Raw genomic sequence first — 13,701 nt, forward strand, 5'->3', positions numbered from 1 at the left:
GGGAAAATGACTTCTAATAATAAAGAGAAGAAAGTTTTTGTCCATAGTTATGCCACCATCTCTGATGTCACACCTTTATCGAAAGCACCTTTAAAAAGAAAAAATATGCATTTCCTACAGCAAATAATGGACTGCAAATTTGCATTTTTAATAGTAGGGTGGTTTCTTTGAAGGAAAATTTCATGTCCTCACTTAGGCAATGATAGCATACGAGAGTGCACAACGGAAGAGGAACATGAACACAGAGAGAAAAGGAGAATAAAGAAGATAATAAGAATGAAATAGAAATCTTCTTTGAATTTGGAAAGAATGTTTAATACGATAATGGACAAATTAGAACACATCTCAAAGTCAGTTAGGGCATCGAATCAAGCTAGAAAATAATGACACCACTAGAGAGAGGGACAAAGACAAAGTGTCTAGCCTAATCCTCGCAAATGTTAGAAAAGAACACTACAATCTAGATAAAAATCAGTGAAGACCAAAAAGAGATCATATGCCCAACTAAGAGTGTGGCTATAAATAGCCAAGAAACTTGAAAACTAGATAATCTACAATAATGGACCCAAAATATATAGTCGACCTATCAAAAATTGGCTACCACTGAATGTGTCTATAGGCAAAAAATGCTTATCTCAACATGACAACATGCCTCACACATATTGACTCCTAGCCGCTACAAAGACTGAAAATTGGTTGCATGCATAATAATGAATACACTTAAATCAATTGAAAAAGGAATGCACACAAACTAAGTGCTTTAGAATAGTTAGAGCTCCGATGTCCTTGTCAAACTTTGACCTAGCTCACACCCAGGAGATAATTGATTGACAAAATGTGGCAAGCTAACATTAACAACTCATGTACCTCATTAGATCCATCTCTACAAGAAACTAGCATAGAGCCTTGCAAACTTTTGGTGGTAAATATTGATCCATATTATGTGCTATGAGAACCAAAGTGAATTGTCGAACCACAATATTATACTATTCTCCAATCTTCCCTATGCTTAGCCAAGTTTCAACAATGTTTTATAAATGGTCCCAAATATTTGAAAACCCATACACAAACTTTGAGTCAAGTATGCCATAATCCATGGGTTTTGTGGTATAGTGCTTCAAGAGGTAAAATGTGGCATTATGGATACCAAATTGAAAACCCTAGGTTGGTGGACTAAGTAGAGGGATAAGAAGTAACTTTCATCTTATGCAAGAAGGTTATTAATCCTAAGACTTGCATTGCCACTTGTACTATAAGCAATCATCTTGTGCTACAACATCATAAGAACACTAACAAAACAACATCATATCTGTGTGCTGCATGCTCCTAATTATGGCACACTTGAGGCAAATTGATGAAATAAGAGAAAGTATAGTCAATTAACCATTCTCTTTTAGGATATTGGAACATGATGAACATGAGTGATTCCATGCTTGAAATTGAGTCACGAGCATGACAATAGTTCCTTTTAACCATGATTTGGTAGATGTAATCAAATTGACCAAAGTTATGGTTTGAGAAGCTTTACTTAGGGAAACAAACACATAAGTTTGGCATAAAGTGTTGCTAATCCAAATCATTACTACAACTTTGATGATGCCTAATGGCATAATCTATCATTTGAGGGTAAGATCCTCACTTTTGTTTCTTGTTGGAATCATTCAACCTAAACTTGCATGCTTGTTTACTATCAGGCTTAATGAAGGACCCCCTCCCTTCAAGTCTATTGTTTCTTTGTTGTGCATAATAGCCTCATGAATAGTGGTCTACAACAAGCAAATAAATGAGGAATGAAGGTGATTGGGATAGTAAGATGAAGCTATTATGAGGAACTATAAGAACTATGGGTGAGAGAAAGCATTGACAAGAATAAGTTTGGGAGCTAATGCATTTAAGTGTCAAGATGCCCTTATTAGTTCTCTCCATGTTACTAATAATGATGAACTTGTGCATATTGTATTGCGAGAAACTTAAGTTTATTTGGAGAAGTGGTAGGGGTTTAAATCAAATGGAGTTTTAGTTGTCTTTAAAATACAATGGTGAAAAGTAAGGGACTTTTAAGAGAAAATTTCATAAAGTTGTAGGAAAGTGCAAGAACATCCCGAAAGCTGCTTCAAGATTATTATTTATCTCTAATGCATCTCAACTATTTTGCTAAGCTACTTACATGTGCACATTAAGATGCAACCAAATATCTTAGCTACACACATGTTTGTTGACTTGATGGTTCAAGGAGGCAACACATAACATGTAAGTACTTAAATGTGATTTTGGATTAAGTCCTCACATTAAGTGTTATCAATATTTGTCAACCCACCATGATACCCCCATACAACACAACAATCTAGTAGAGACCCTATGTGCCAATGCTTTCAACATATTGAGGAACACAAAAGCCTACGTGGATTTCCTCTACACCAATGACAAATGGGATATGTAAAACTTCCTAGTTGTAGAATGTATCGGGAAGAGACTAAGATAGTACTGCTTTCCAATCCAATTAATGAATTTTTAATGAAGACTTCCATATTTGGAATACCCTAAGAAATGCTAGAAACTTTCTTAGAGTTTGCATGAACATATAATCCCCTCTTACCAATGGTCCTTCCTTCCCATGACCACATGCATGTCCTAGGTATTACACAATTACAAAAACCACAATGGTGCAACTCTGAATGTCATATATTTAGCGATGTTCGATCCATCGAGCGAAGAAGGCAGGCTTTAGACAAGGGAATTGCACGCTTATATTAGGACCTCAATATGCAAGGAAAATGCCCACCATGCTTTCACACAAGCACATATGGTCTAGGGTTAAATTTGTGGCTTATGGTGGGGATATTAGGTGGTTTAAGTCTTGCTCCCTATTCCAAAAAAACCAAAAAATCCTATTAGTTGATAGAGCAAGCACCCTTTTGGGTGATGGGTTAAGGTTGCATACCATATAGAAATACAATGTATTATGTGCATGGAAAGCTAGTTTTTGCAAGTTGATCGTTCCATCTTGTGGATGCAAAAGCATTGGTGGACTAGTATATAAGAGCCATGTCATGGTAGTGGTAGTGGGGGTAACAAAACTATTTGTTAGTGTTGGGCTTCATTGCAATCACGCTAAGTTGTGCTAGCTTAGCTCATTGTTTGTAATAAAATCTTATTGATGGGGTATTTTGTGCTAGCTTTCCTTGATTAGTTGCTATAGGCTATAGGCAAATTTCATTCATTAGCACTTTTAAAGCATTACTACGGTTGCATTCTTTGCAAGTGGTAGGAGGGATTTTGCGGGGTTTAGCAAATCCTATTGACCCCTCCCTCTTGTTGCAAGCATGTGGGAATGGGGTTACATCAATCCCACTATTGTGGAGTCCTATTGGCATGGCAGAGTGTGTAACTAGCCTAAAGGTTTCAAAAGAAGTTTGAGACAAATTCCCATTTTAAATTCAACATTGCAAATTACAAATTATAATGACATTGTGAGCTATCCCTCACCTTGAGATTACACCTAGCTAGGTATGCGGTGCATCTTGAGCAAAAGCTCAACACTATAGGGGCAAACAAAGGAAAGGAGGCCCTTTTCCCATATAAGAAAATGCCAAAACTTCTCGTGCCTCTTGGCTCAAGAAGGTAGGAATGAGGTTACTTCAATCCTACTATTTCGCTTGGGTGTGATATAATGTGTAACTAGCCTAAAGATGACACATGTGCCCATGTAGGTTAGTTAGTGACTTGTGTTGGCAAGGTACAGAATAGGAAGATGTGATGGCCACACACAGGGCAAGATGAGGCAGGTCCCACTTATTTTAGTTTGTCATGTGATTTACCAATTGGATTGGCATCATGCAACCATTGATGGTTACTACGCAACCATGTCACCACTACTTGGGGCTAGTTATAAGAGTACCAACCATTACGGAGGGTATTTTTGTTCACTCCCAAAAGTTTTGACTTGGGCAGAAGCAAAGTGAAATCAAGTTGAATATCCTTTAGCCATGCGAGTTACTATGCGATCAAGTAGAGTGGACTCTGGGGAGGTGAACTGACCTACGAGTGACAGGGCTCTTAGGGTGGGAACGATGGTCTGGATGTATAGTGTGACCGATGGTCGGAATGTATATCCAAAATTTTTTAATTTTAAGGGAACCTTGGAAAAGGGTGTAGATTTAGAGTAGGAGAAAAGCAACTGCTGTGGGGTGCTTTGAGAGAGAGAGAGAGAGAGAGAGAGAGTAGTTTGGAAAAATGTTTTATTTGGCATTATAAAGGGGCCATAACTGGAGTAGTGTATTCATCAGCGTGCATGGCTGCTTCACCTGCATCATAAGCTTCTTTATCTACCTGCATTCTCGCCCCCCTCCCTATCTCTCTGTCCCTCCCTTTTCTCTTGAACGTCTGCGTTTCTCCGTAGCCTCTATCTTTGCCCCGGATCTATCAACCCTAACCTCGCCATGGATCCAGATGCAAACGCCAGCTCCAACAATAATGGCGAAGCTTCTCCCGCCGACAACGGATCAGCTCCCCCCCCGCCTTGTCTCCCCCGTGCCAAACTTATACCGGTGAGAGTCCGTTCTTTCATTCGTCCTTCCTTTGGAGCTCTGCAACTTTTTCGCTAAACACGTAATGCGTTCAGTAAGTCGATGAGAAAGGAAAATTTTGATATTTTCTGTGTCAGATAGTATGTGATTTTGATCGTTTCCGTGTCGATTCTGAGCGTTTCTGTGTCAGATTAAAATGTAATGCACTTTAAGGCGATTAACAAGGAAAATTTCCATCGTTTATTTGTCAGATAGTATATGATTCTGATCGTTTATGTGTTAGAATGTATATGCTTCCGATCGTTTCTGTATCAGATTGTATGTGATCTCAATTGTTTGTCTGTCAGACTACTAATTCTGATTGGTTTTGGATAAGCAATTTGTATTGCTTCTTTTTTCGTTCAGGGGAATTTTCAATGTCTGGTCTTTTTCTTATGTCCTCTGATAATTTCAGATAAGGAATCGGATTCTGGTAACTGGAGGTGCTGGTTTTATTGGATCGCATTTGGTTGATCGCCTGATGCAACAGGGTAACGAGGTAAATACCTTATCTGATCTCATCACTAACAAAAAGAGGAAATCTGAGCTGATCTGCTTTTGGAGTTTGATTGATCTGGTTCTAGTAAATGTGGGTTTGTTTGATGCACAGTAGTTTGTAGTAAATGAGAACTTATGTCCTCGTAAGTCAACCAACTGAGTTTTCAATTCGTCTTTTTAAAATCTGCCGACTGAATTTTTGAGCTGAGGAGGTTTGTTATTGTTTATTGCGTGTACTCAAAACAGGTAATAGTTGCGGACAATTTCTTCACTGGAACTAAGGACAATTTGCGACGCTGGATAGGTCATCCGCATTTTGAACTTATTCGGCATGGTTGGTAGCCTACCCCTTTTAACTCAAATGTATGCTGCATTTACCCTCCTGACACCTGGTAGCACTTGAAATCCCCATTGAACTGTGTCATCGAAACTGTTTCTAAATCTTGAAATTATCTAATTAGCGCTATTAATGGATTTGGTTGACATAGAATCTGCTAGCCTCTTTGTTTCCCCATTACGCTCATGAATACTAATTTGCAGATCAAGTTATGTTGTACTGAAAATCGCAAAGAGTGTCCTGCTCTGTCTGGCCCCACTATGCTCTTCATGCGTGTACTTACACAAGCAGTGAAAGGATGGTGTGCCTAAGCATCGGGTGCACTTGAACAGAAGTGAATTTTCCCTACTCTCTGGCCTAACCTCGTTATATTTCCATTGGTTGCACTTGTGTGATTTTCGTCTATGATTCTAAGATTTGATGCAAACTGAGCACATATGCCGTTTGTTTTCCCATACAAGCCTGGCACCTTATATGTTTTGAAGTTTTGGGAATGTGGTCCATAATTAAAGTCACAACCATACACTTTTGTGACCTTTCGCTTTTGATTCCTAGATGTTTGATGTAAACTCACATGGGCCTGTTTGTTGACTCACATGGACCTGTTTGTTGAAGTTTTGGGAATGTGGTCCATAATTAAAGTCACAACCATACACTTTTGTGACCTTTTGCTTTTGATTCCTAGATGTTTGATGTAACTCACATGGACCTGTTTGTTGGGTTATCTTTCTTACAATGGTCATACCTCTGGAACTTGACTTGATATTCGCAGTCATAATTAAAGGCACATGACTACTTGTATATTTTAGCTTTCTCTGTTTCAATGCATGCATCTCGTATGTGTAATGGCATGCTAGCATCTCCATATACTTGGTGCAAAGTGGGCTTATAGTCAGGATCATGGTACTCTCTGCTCTTTCTGCCAGCATCCAAATGTCTTGTGTGTGGTTGCATGCTAGCTACTTCAAGAGGGCAATCAGGCAATTTGCCAATGTACTGCAAGTTGGTGCCTGCGGGAAATGTAGCAGTTTGTGGATTGTGAAGTCATTCGGTGAAGTTTTTTGTGCAGTTTCGACCTGCTCATAGATCTTTTATTGAGTCAAACAATTCTTTTTGTCTTTTCAGGTCAATTGTACATGGATTTTGATAGCTTATTGTTTGTAGATTTACCTTCTATTCTTTGGTTACACAAGATGATCCTTTTGTCTTGCATGGGAGTTGTTTCCAATGTGTTATTGGAAGATTGGCAATATTTGTTCATGTCAAATCTGGAATGAGAGAATTAAGCTTTAATATAGACTAACTTGGCTGGCTACTTGTTTGCAGATGTAACAACCCCATTGTTGGTGGAGGTTGACCAAATCTATCATTTAGCATGCCCAGCATCACCTATCTTCTATAAGTATAACCCTGTGAAGGTGGGTCATCAGTTATTGGCAATTTAACAATCATTTTATTGTTATGGTCTAATTTCACATGCATGCCTCAAGAGGTCCTTAACAGCTTGGGAGGTTGATTCACATGTCGAGAGATGTTTGTGAGTCTCAGTGGAAGTGTAGATTGGCATTTTCAGATGATGATATTTATATTTCTGTAGTAGATCATAGATTGTTGTGTTCGAATGATGATTTGTTTTCTGTATTATGTTACTATTAGTCTACTTTTCTTGTAGATTTCCTGGTTGACACCAGCAGACTTTGTTGTAAGGTTTTGGGTCTGTCTTTGGTTGTGCAAGCAGTCAATTAAAGATTTCTGTTGATGTGCTTTCAGACGATCAAGACAAATGTGATTGGAACTTTGAACATGCTTGGGCTTGCAAAACGTGTGAGAGCAAGGTCTGTCTAAAATTTTGTAGCAAAACTATTAGTAAAAGTCATGGCAGAATTCCACTCTCATCCAATATCAGGTCTCATTTATTTGGGAACATTTCAAGTAAACTTCTGTTACTCTCTTTACAGGATCCTTCTAACATCAACTTCAGAAGTGTATGGTGATCCTTTAGAACATCCTCAAAAAGAAGAGTACTGGGGAAATGTGAACCCCATTGGTAAACCCTTTTTACTGACATACGTTGCACTCTCAATATAGGATCAGAAGCATATTAACTAAATATTGAAATCCTAACCTCAACAGGAGTGAGGAGTTGCTACGATGAAGGTAAACGAGTTGCAGAGACACTCATGTTTGACTATCACCGTCAACATGGATTAGGTAATCTTTCAAATGCTCTTGAAATTTCAAAAAAGGACAGCACTTATGATTGTGACTTCCTTCTTGCTTTAGGGTTTTGTACTTAGCTTTGCTTGTTTAGAAACGGATTTAGCTGGAGTGTGCTCTGACAATTGAAAACTGTTGTGCAAACTCTATTGCTCTCAGAAATCAGGATTGCTAGAATTTTCAACACATATGGTCCCCGCATGAACATTGATGATGGGCGAGTCGTCAGTAACTTTATTGCACAAGCTTTAAGGTTTGGATACTCTCTTATTTTGATAGTAATGGAGAGCACATTTCCTTGTAACATTGATGCATTGTACTTTCCTGTGGCAGAGGTGTCCCAATGACTGTTCAAGCACCTGGGACTCAAACACGAAGCTTCTGCTATGTGTCAGATATGGTAAGGGGTTCCTGAAACTTAGCTTATCCCGTTTAATTTATAGATCCTTCTCTTTTCAGTGCCTTGAGATTTTGTACTGGAGTGCCCTTGTTTATTCATGAGCATTTTGGTTACTGATTTTCGTAGTATTGTTGTGGAGTATAGCCTGTGTTTTTTTTTCCCACTTGAACTGCTATAAGCGTGTGTTGCTGATCTGCATGTCTGCTTTCAGAGTGTTGCTTATCAGTGGTCAAATGCAAAACAAAACTGGGAATGACCCTTATTGCATGGGCTCTGGTTGCCAAGGATTTACACATTTTTTCTGTGATTTTCCTTCCGAGGTCCAAGTCTCCAGTAAATAACTGCAAAAACTTCAATGATGCAATTTGTCCCATGATTTGAACTAGGTTGTTCACACAACTTCAAACCACCATTGGGGGCAAAAGATGTAGAGACACTTGACGCTAACAGAGCTTTGAATGCACTCAGTGATCTAATAGATACTCTGGAGATGTTGATCTCTCTTACCTCTATGATTTTTAGTTAAGGGGTAGCATGAATTGTACCAACAAAGTTGTAAGGAAGGTCTGTTTCATTTATTTTGGAAGGTTCAGTTTAGTTCTTTTGAGCTTATTAACATGACTGCAAAATTGGTTCCATCTTATAGACAGCACTTGGACTTTACTTTTGTAGGTTGATGATGGTCTTGTACATCTGATTGAATGCCTTGAACTTTTCTACTGTAGGTTGATGGACTTATTCGTCTTATGGAAAGTAACAACACAGGACCAATAAATATTGGAAATCCAGGTAGAGAAGCAGTGTGTGCCATCCATATGCATATGCTTGTGCCTACATGCCTATGCTTTTAACTGTTTATGCTGATGTACCACATCTTTTAAATCTTAACATCTGCTTATTTATGTATTGGACAGGGGAGTTTACCATGCTGGAGCTGGCTGAGGCAGTGAAAGAGGTAAAATAATTCCTCTTAGCTCTGGTCATGAAAAAACCATTGGCAATATTCACGTTTGTTATTCTTTCAGTTGGCACATTGTGATGGAATTTTAGTCCTTTGTATTTTACAAGAGACAATACTGTGCTGTCTGTGAAAGGATGATTTTGCAACAGTGATACGAAGCTCAGCCATATGTACACTCGAGCCTCTAAGTGCATGTGTGTACAGTGGCTGTGTGATTATTTTTGCGAATGATTTTTGGATGACTCTGAAGTCTTTCAGAAGTTTAAGCTCCATGGTCTAGACTCTATAGTGCCTTATTTTTATTTATTGTTACATATTTGTGGATGAAACCGGTCGTGTTCAAACGCAACACTGAAAGAGCTTTTTAGGGCACATTTCTGGTGATATTCTAAGCAGTTTATGTTGTCGCAACAGCTTATCGAACCATCTGCTTCATTGGAGATGGTTGAAAACACACCAGATGATCCACGCAAGCGTAAGCCAGACATCAGCAAAGCAAAAGAGATTCTTGGATGGGAGCCCAAGGTTGTTTACTTCAACTGCATACTTCAAATAAAACATCATATAAGCTTTCTTTGGATATCATTTTCAACTCTGTGCTTTTGTAATAAAGTGGCTAGTTTTTGTATTATATAGGTAACCCTCCGCCAAGGGCTTCCCCTGATGGCTGAAGACTTCCGAGAACGCCTTGGGGTGACAAAGAAATAACATAATGACGAGCCTTAAACTTCCATGCTACATGTCGTCTATGAAAAGGGGATCTACACCTTTTTTTTTTTGTAGTACATCTCCCCGGTCCCCTACAGAAAGTGGTAAACCTTTTTGACTACATTCCTGCTACAGGAGTGGTAAACATATTTGATTGACTAGGGGTTAGTAGCACAGCAGCAGAGGCTATTCCAGCATTCTGTGATGTGTCTATGTGGAGTGTTGGAAAGATTGTTTCAAAGAGGATTTTTGGGGCATGTAAATTCGTTTTGAAGCAAGAGTATTTTTCACAAGAACAGATCATATGTGGTTTTTTTCTCTTTTTGTGCATGTAAATGAGAGTATGCGCTGGAATTGTATCCACGTGTTTCATTTGAGCTGAGTTATTATCTTTCAGAGCTCCCTGCATGAACAAGGACTGCAGATTTAATACCTGTTGCCAAATCTGTTGTCTACTCAAGTAGTATTATACCTTTATCCTATTGAGTTGGAAGGTGGACAAATTCGACAATTCACATCCATTCTTTTGATGCAAGGTTGCTTCTCTAAGATGAGCAAGAACTCCAGATGTCACACCCTTTTGCCACCTTTAATGTAAGCGTACTTTCACGTTTTAGTTTTGAACTAAGGTGATGAAGTATCCTAGAGCATACTGAAGTGTAGAGGAATAGAGGTTGGCTCACCAATTTGCACATTACAACTCAAACCTTCGAATAAGTACCCTAGAGATTGCTTAAGAGTGTGGATGAGAATAAGCTCATCAATGTATGCATCACAACTCAATGTTTAAATAAGATTGTTAACATGTGCTATGTGCTCACTTTAAAAACAGATGCAAAGGGTGAATATACCAAGCTAAGATTGAGCTCACAATTCTAAAATTAAGGGTATTTATTTAACACTTATGTATTTTGTTTATGAGGGATATGCTTTCCTCAATAGCAAGAAGAATAGTATAATATGTTCAATTATTGTGATCATTTGACACGAGTTGGTTTTGAACTATTGGAAGTGAGTGGGCTTTCTAAGTGTTGGCTATTTTGATGGTATGGTTTAATAAAACTAATTGCATGGGTTTTGAGAGATTTTGCTTAGACAGCATGGCTTTGTAAGAGCGAGTTGAAGGAACGAAGGAATATGCTCAAATGCCAGACGAATTCATTTACAAGGTTTTAGGGTAGAGAGTTTTGACCATGTTAATCTAGCCAATGGTACAAGAGGGCTTGTTTAGTTTTTGTTTGATAACTAGGCCAAATATGGAAGCCTAGAATGTTTGGCTTACTAGGATGAAATTTCAAATTGTAGCTTACATGTCATGAAAATATCTGTTTGGAAGGTCCCAATGACTGAATTGTCTATTGAATTCAGTTATCTACTTGAAATCAACTTGTTTTTTATTTTACTCATAGGCTCAATCAACTTGTTTTTTATTTTACTCATAGGCTCAATGATTCTCATCCATGGATCAAATTTGGTTCATCATAAAGGATATTGTGTTGGACTCCATTTGTGTAGAATGATTCCTTGAGGGAAGGACACCATTTGTCCAAATACTATTCCTATGAAGGCTCTAGTATTTTGAAAGTGTGTTTTAAAAACATGTCTCAAATACAATCTTTGTATCTAGGACATATATACATTTAAAGGTTAGAGGGATGATTGTTGTGGTACTTCCCAAGTTACTTTTAGGCTAATGATCTCTCTCTCTCTCTCTCTCTCTCTCTCTCCTCGAAAAAAAAAGAAAAGAAAAAAGAGAGAGATGAAAAGCACCACCACTATGCACAAAGTAAGGGTGTGTTTTTTGTTGCTCTTAAAAAAACTTTATTACAATATAGCTTTACATTTCTTTATATTTTGGGCTACCCTTTGGCTAGCTCATCTTCCTTGCCATCTTAGTGTATTAATTGCATGACCCTATGATTTGAACTTTATGGCCATCCTATCCTTTTAACTCAAAAAGTATGGATCTCCCTTGCCCATTTCTACCCTAATTGAAGAACATTGTACAAGCCGGTTACAAGGATTGAGCCAACCCATAATAATGGCAACAAAATTGCCTAACCCAAATGCTCATGAGCCTCGTGGGTGCACCTTATTGTTCATGTTATGGCAAAACTACTCCCACCTCATGGCCTACCATATGTAACCAAATACACCTTGATATCAATGTTGCCTTAACAAGGCCCATAGCTACATTGATTGCAACATCTTTCTTCACCTTTTAGGCCTTGGTTTTGAAGGGTAAGCCTTGATTTTGTTTTAAAGGGCTACAATTAAGTGCACTCCTTGTACAAAGGGCAAAATTTTTAGATCGTATTTTGATAATCATAAAAATATTTTGTTTATTAAAAGATTTTTTACAAGGTAAATAAAATCATATGTTCTTTTCAATAAAAAAATTGTTACAAAGTTAGTAAAATCTAAGTAAATAAAGCCATATGTCCTTTTCAACAAAAAAATTATTATGTTGAAAAATTTATTATGAAGTTAGTTTTTAAACATATCAATAAATTAAGTCTCTAGAATAGTTCTCATGATAAAAAAGATATTACATTATAAATTACAAGGAACCATTATCCACTCAAATTTTGAGGGCATCTATCCTTCATGGACTTGCATCTCTCCAATATTTCATCCCATCATATTGTGGAGTTCTTTGTGAATCAATAGAGTTAAAAACATGAGCTAATTTAGGGCTTCCAAATAAAGGGATGTTCTATGTTGTCTCTTTAGTAAATATTGCTTTGAAAAGCCCATTTCAGAAGTCACTGAATTGGTTGGTGTTACAAAGATACTTTGCCATAGCTCAAATCTTCAAAAGCATTTGCCACTCCACCTCATTTTGGTATTGTGCCCATAAGACCACTTTTAGTAAATTTGATACTTATTTAATTGCCATTTTTGAGTATATATTTCAAAGTGGCCTAAATTTTATATGTACAATGTTTATTTTGTAATAGTTTAGTATGTATCCATAGCATAGCACAACTCCAAATTGATTAGTAAGCCTAATAGACATGTACTTACTTTTCTTTATTATAAATACCAGAACAAAGCATTATTAATATAATTGAGATAAGTTATAATATTATTGCTAGCTCGAGTATCACCATGGTTGTGAAGGGAGCTCATGTTCAACTGCCAAGACCCACAGACCGTTTATTGTTTAAAGCGAGCTCTAATGTCTATCTCTCACCTAGCCGACGCGCCTTCAAATCTACGAGTGTAGTTAGCTTACCTTGATGCCTAAATGAGTTGCCTCCTCCCTCGCACACACCGGTAGTTTCACGATCCTAGATACTAGCTCAAGCATCCTCAAGCCTCCTCTATCGAGCTCCATCCACCATAGCAGCGCGTGAGAGAATAGAAGAGAAGAGAATAGAAGAAAAGAGAAGAGGAGAGGAGAGGAGAGGAGAGGAGTTGGTGAAGAGCTTCACCCTCTTGATCCCTCACTCCCACACATACTCCCTCACACTCACACACTCTCTCTCAAGAGCACACACACAAGTAAGGTGAAGAGAAGAAGAGAGGACTCTTGTTAGCCACACACCAAAGAATGAGCTTCCATTCACTTTTAAACTTTATATACAAGCCCTAAAATCCCATGGGCACCCATCACTTTTTACATGACTGGTCATTGTGGCAAGGTTTTTTTTCCTATTTCCCTATTCTTGTCTCATGCTTTAAGCCTACACCCATCTATTCTTTTACAAATGACATAGGGGGGAGCCTGATGCTCTTTTACAAGATTTTTAAAAGTGTTTTGAGGTGCCTTCCATTTAAAATTTCACTTTTTGCCTCAGTTTAGCTTTAGGGGCCGCCTCTGCGCCTTTGCTTTTTTTTCTGTCCTTTTTCTGCTCTTTGCTTCATATTTCCGCCATCTCGAATTGAGGTTAACATTACCCCCGTCCGAGATGGGTGCTAGTCCCATGGCACTTCGAGCTTTTTGTTGTGGAAGGATGGGCTTTGGGCAAGTGGATGGTGGGGTGATAATAGGGCCACATGTGGACTTTGT

At 38.2% G+C, this 13,701-nt stretch overlaps 1 protein-coding gene across 1 annotated transcript; it reads left to right on the forward strand.

The window, feature by feature from the left end:
* Window positions 1-4,212: 4,212 nt before the first annotated feature.
* Window positions 4,213-9,984, forward strand: LOC148016421 (UDP-glucuronic acid decarboxylase 6-like). Its single transcript, XM_087663559.1, has 13 exons — window positions 4,213-4,547; window positions 4,981-5,064; window positions 5,310-5,397; window positions 6,727-6,818; window positions 7,171-7,235; window positions 7,359-7,447; window positions 7,534-7,611; window positions 7,777-7,870; window positions 7,951-8,017; window positions 8,743-8,806; window positions 8,932-8,972; window positions 9,393-9,503; window positions 9,615-9,984. The coding sequence occupies exons 1-13, from the start codon at window positions 4,440-4,442 to the stop codon at window positions 9,684-9,686; spliced, it is 1,053 nt and encodes a 350-aa protein (XP_087519685.1). The 5' UTR covers window positions 4,213-4,439; the 3' UTR covers window positions 9,687-9,984.
* The last annotated feature ends 3,717 nt before the right edge of the window (window positions 9,985-13,701 follow it).

This window comes from Lygodium microphyllum, chromosome 23, assembly GCF_053477565.2.
Source record: "Lygodium microphyllum isolate KBCC chromosome 23, Lygodium_microphyllum_v1.1.10, whole genome shotgun sequence".
NCBI lineage: Eukaryota > Viridiplantae > Streptophyta > Polypodiopsida > Schizaeales > Lygodiaceae > Lygodium > Lygodium microphyllum.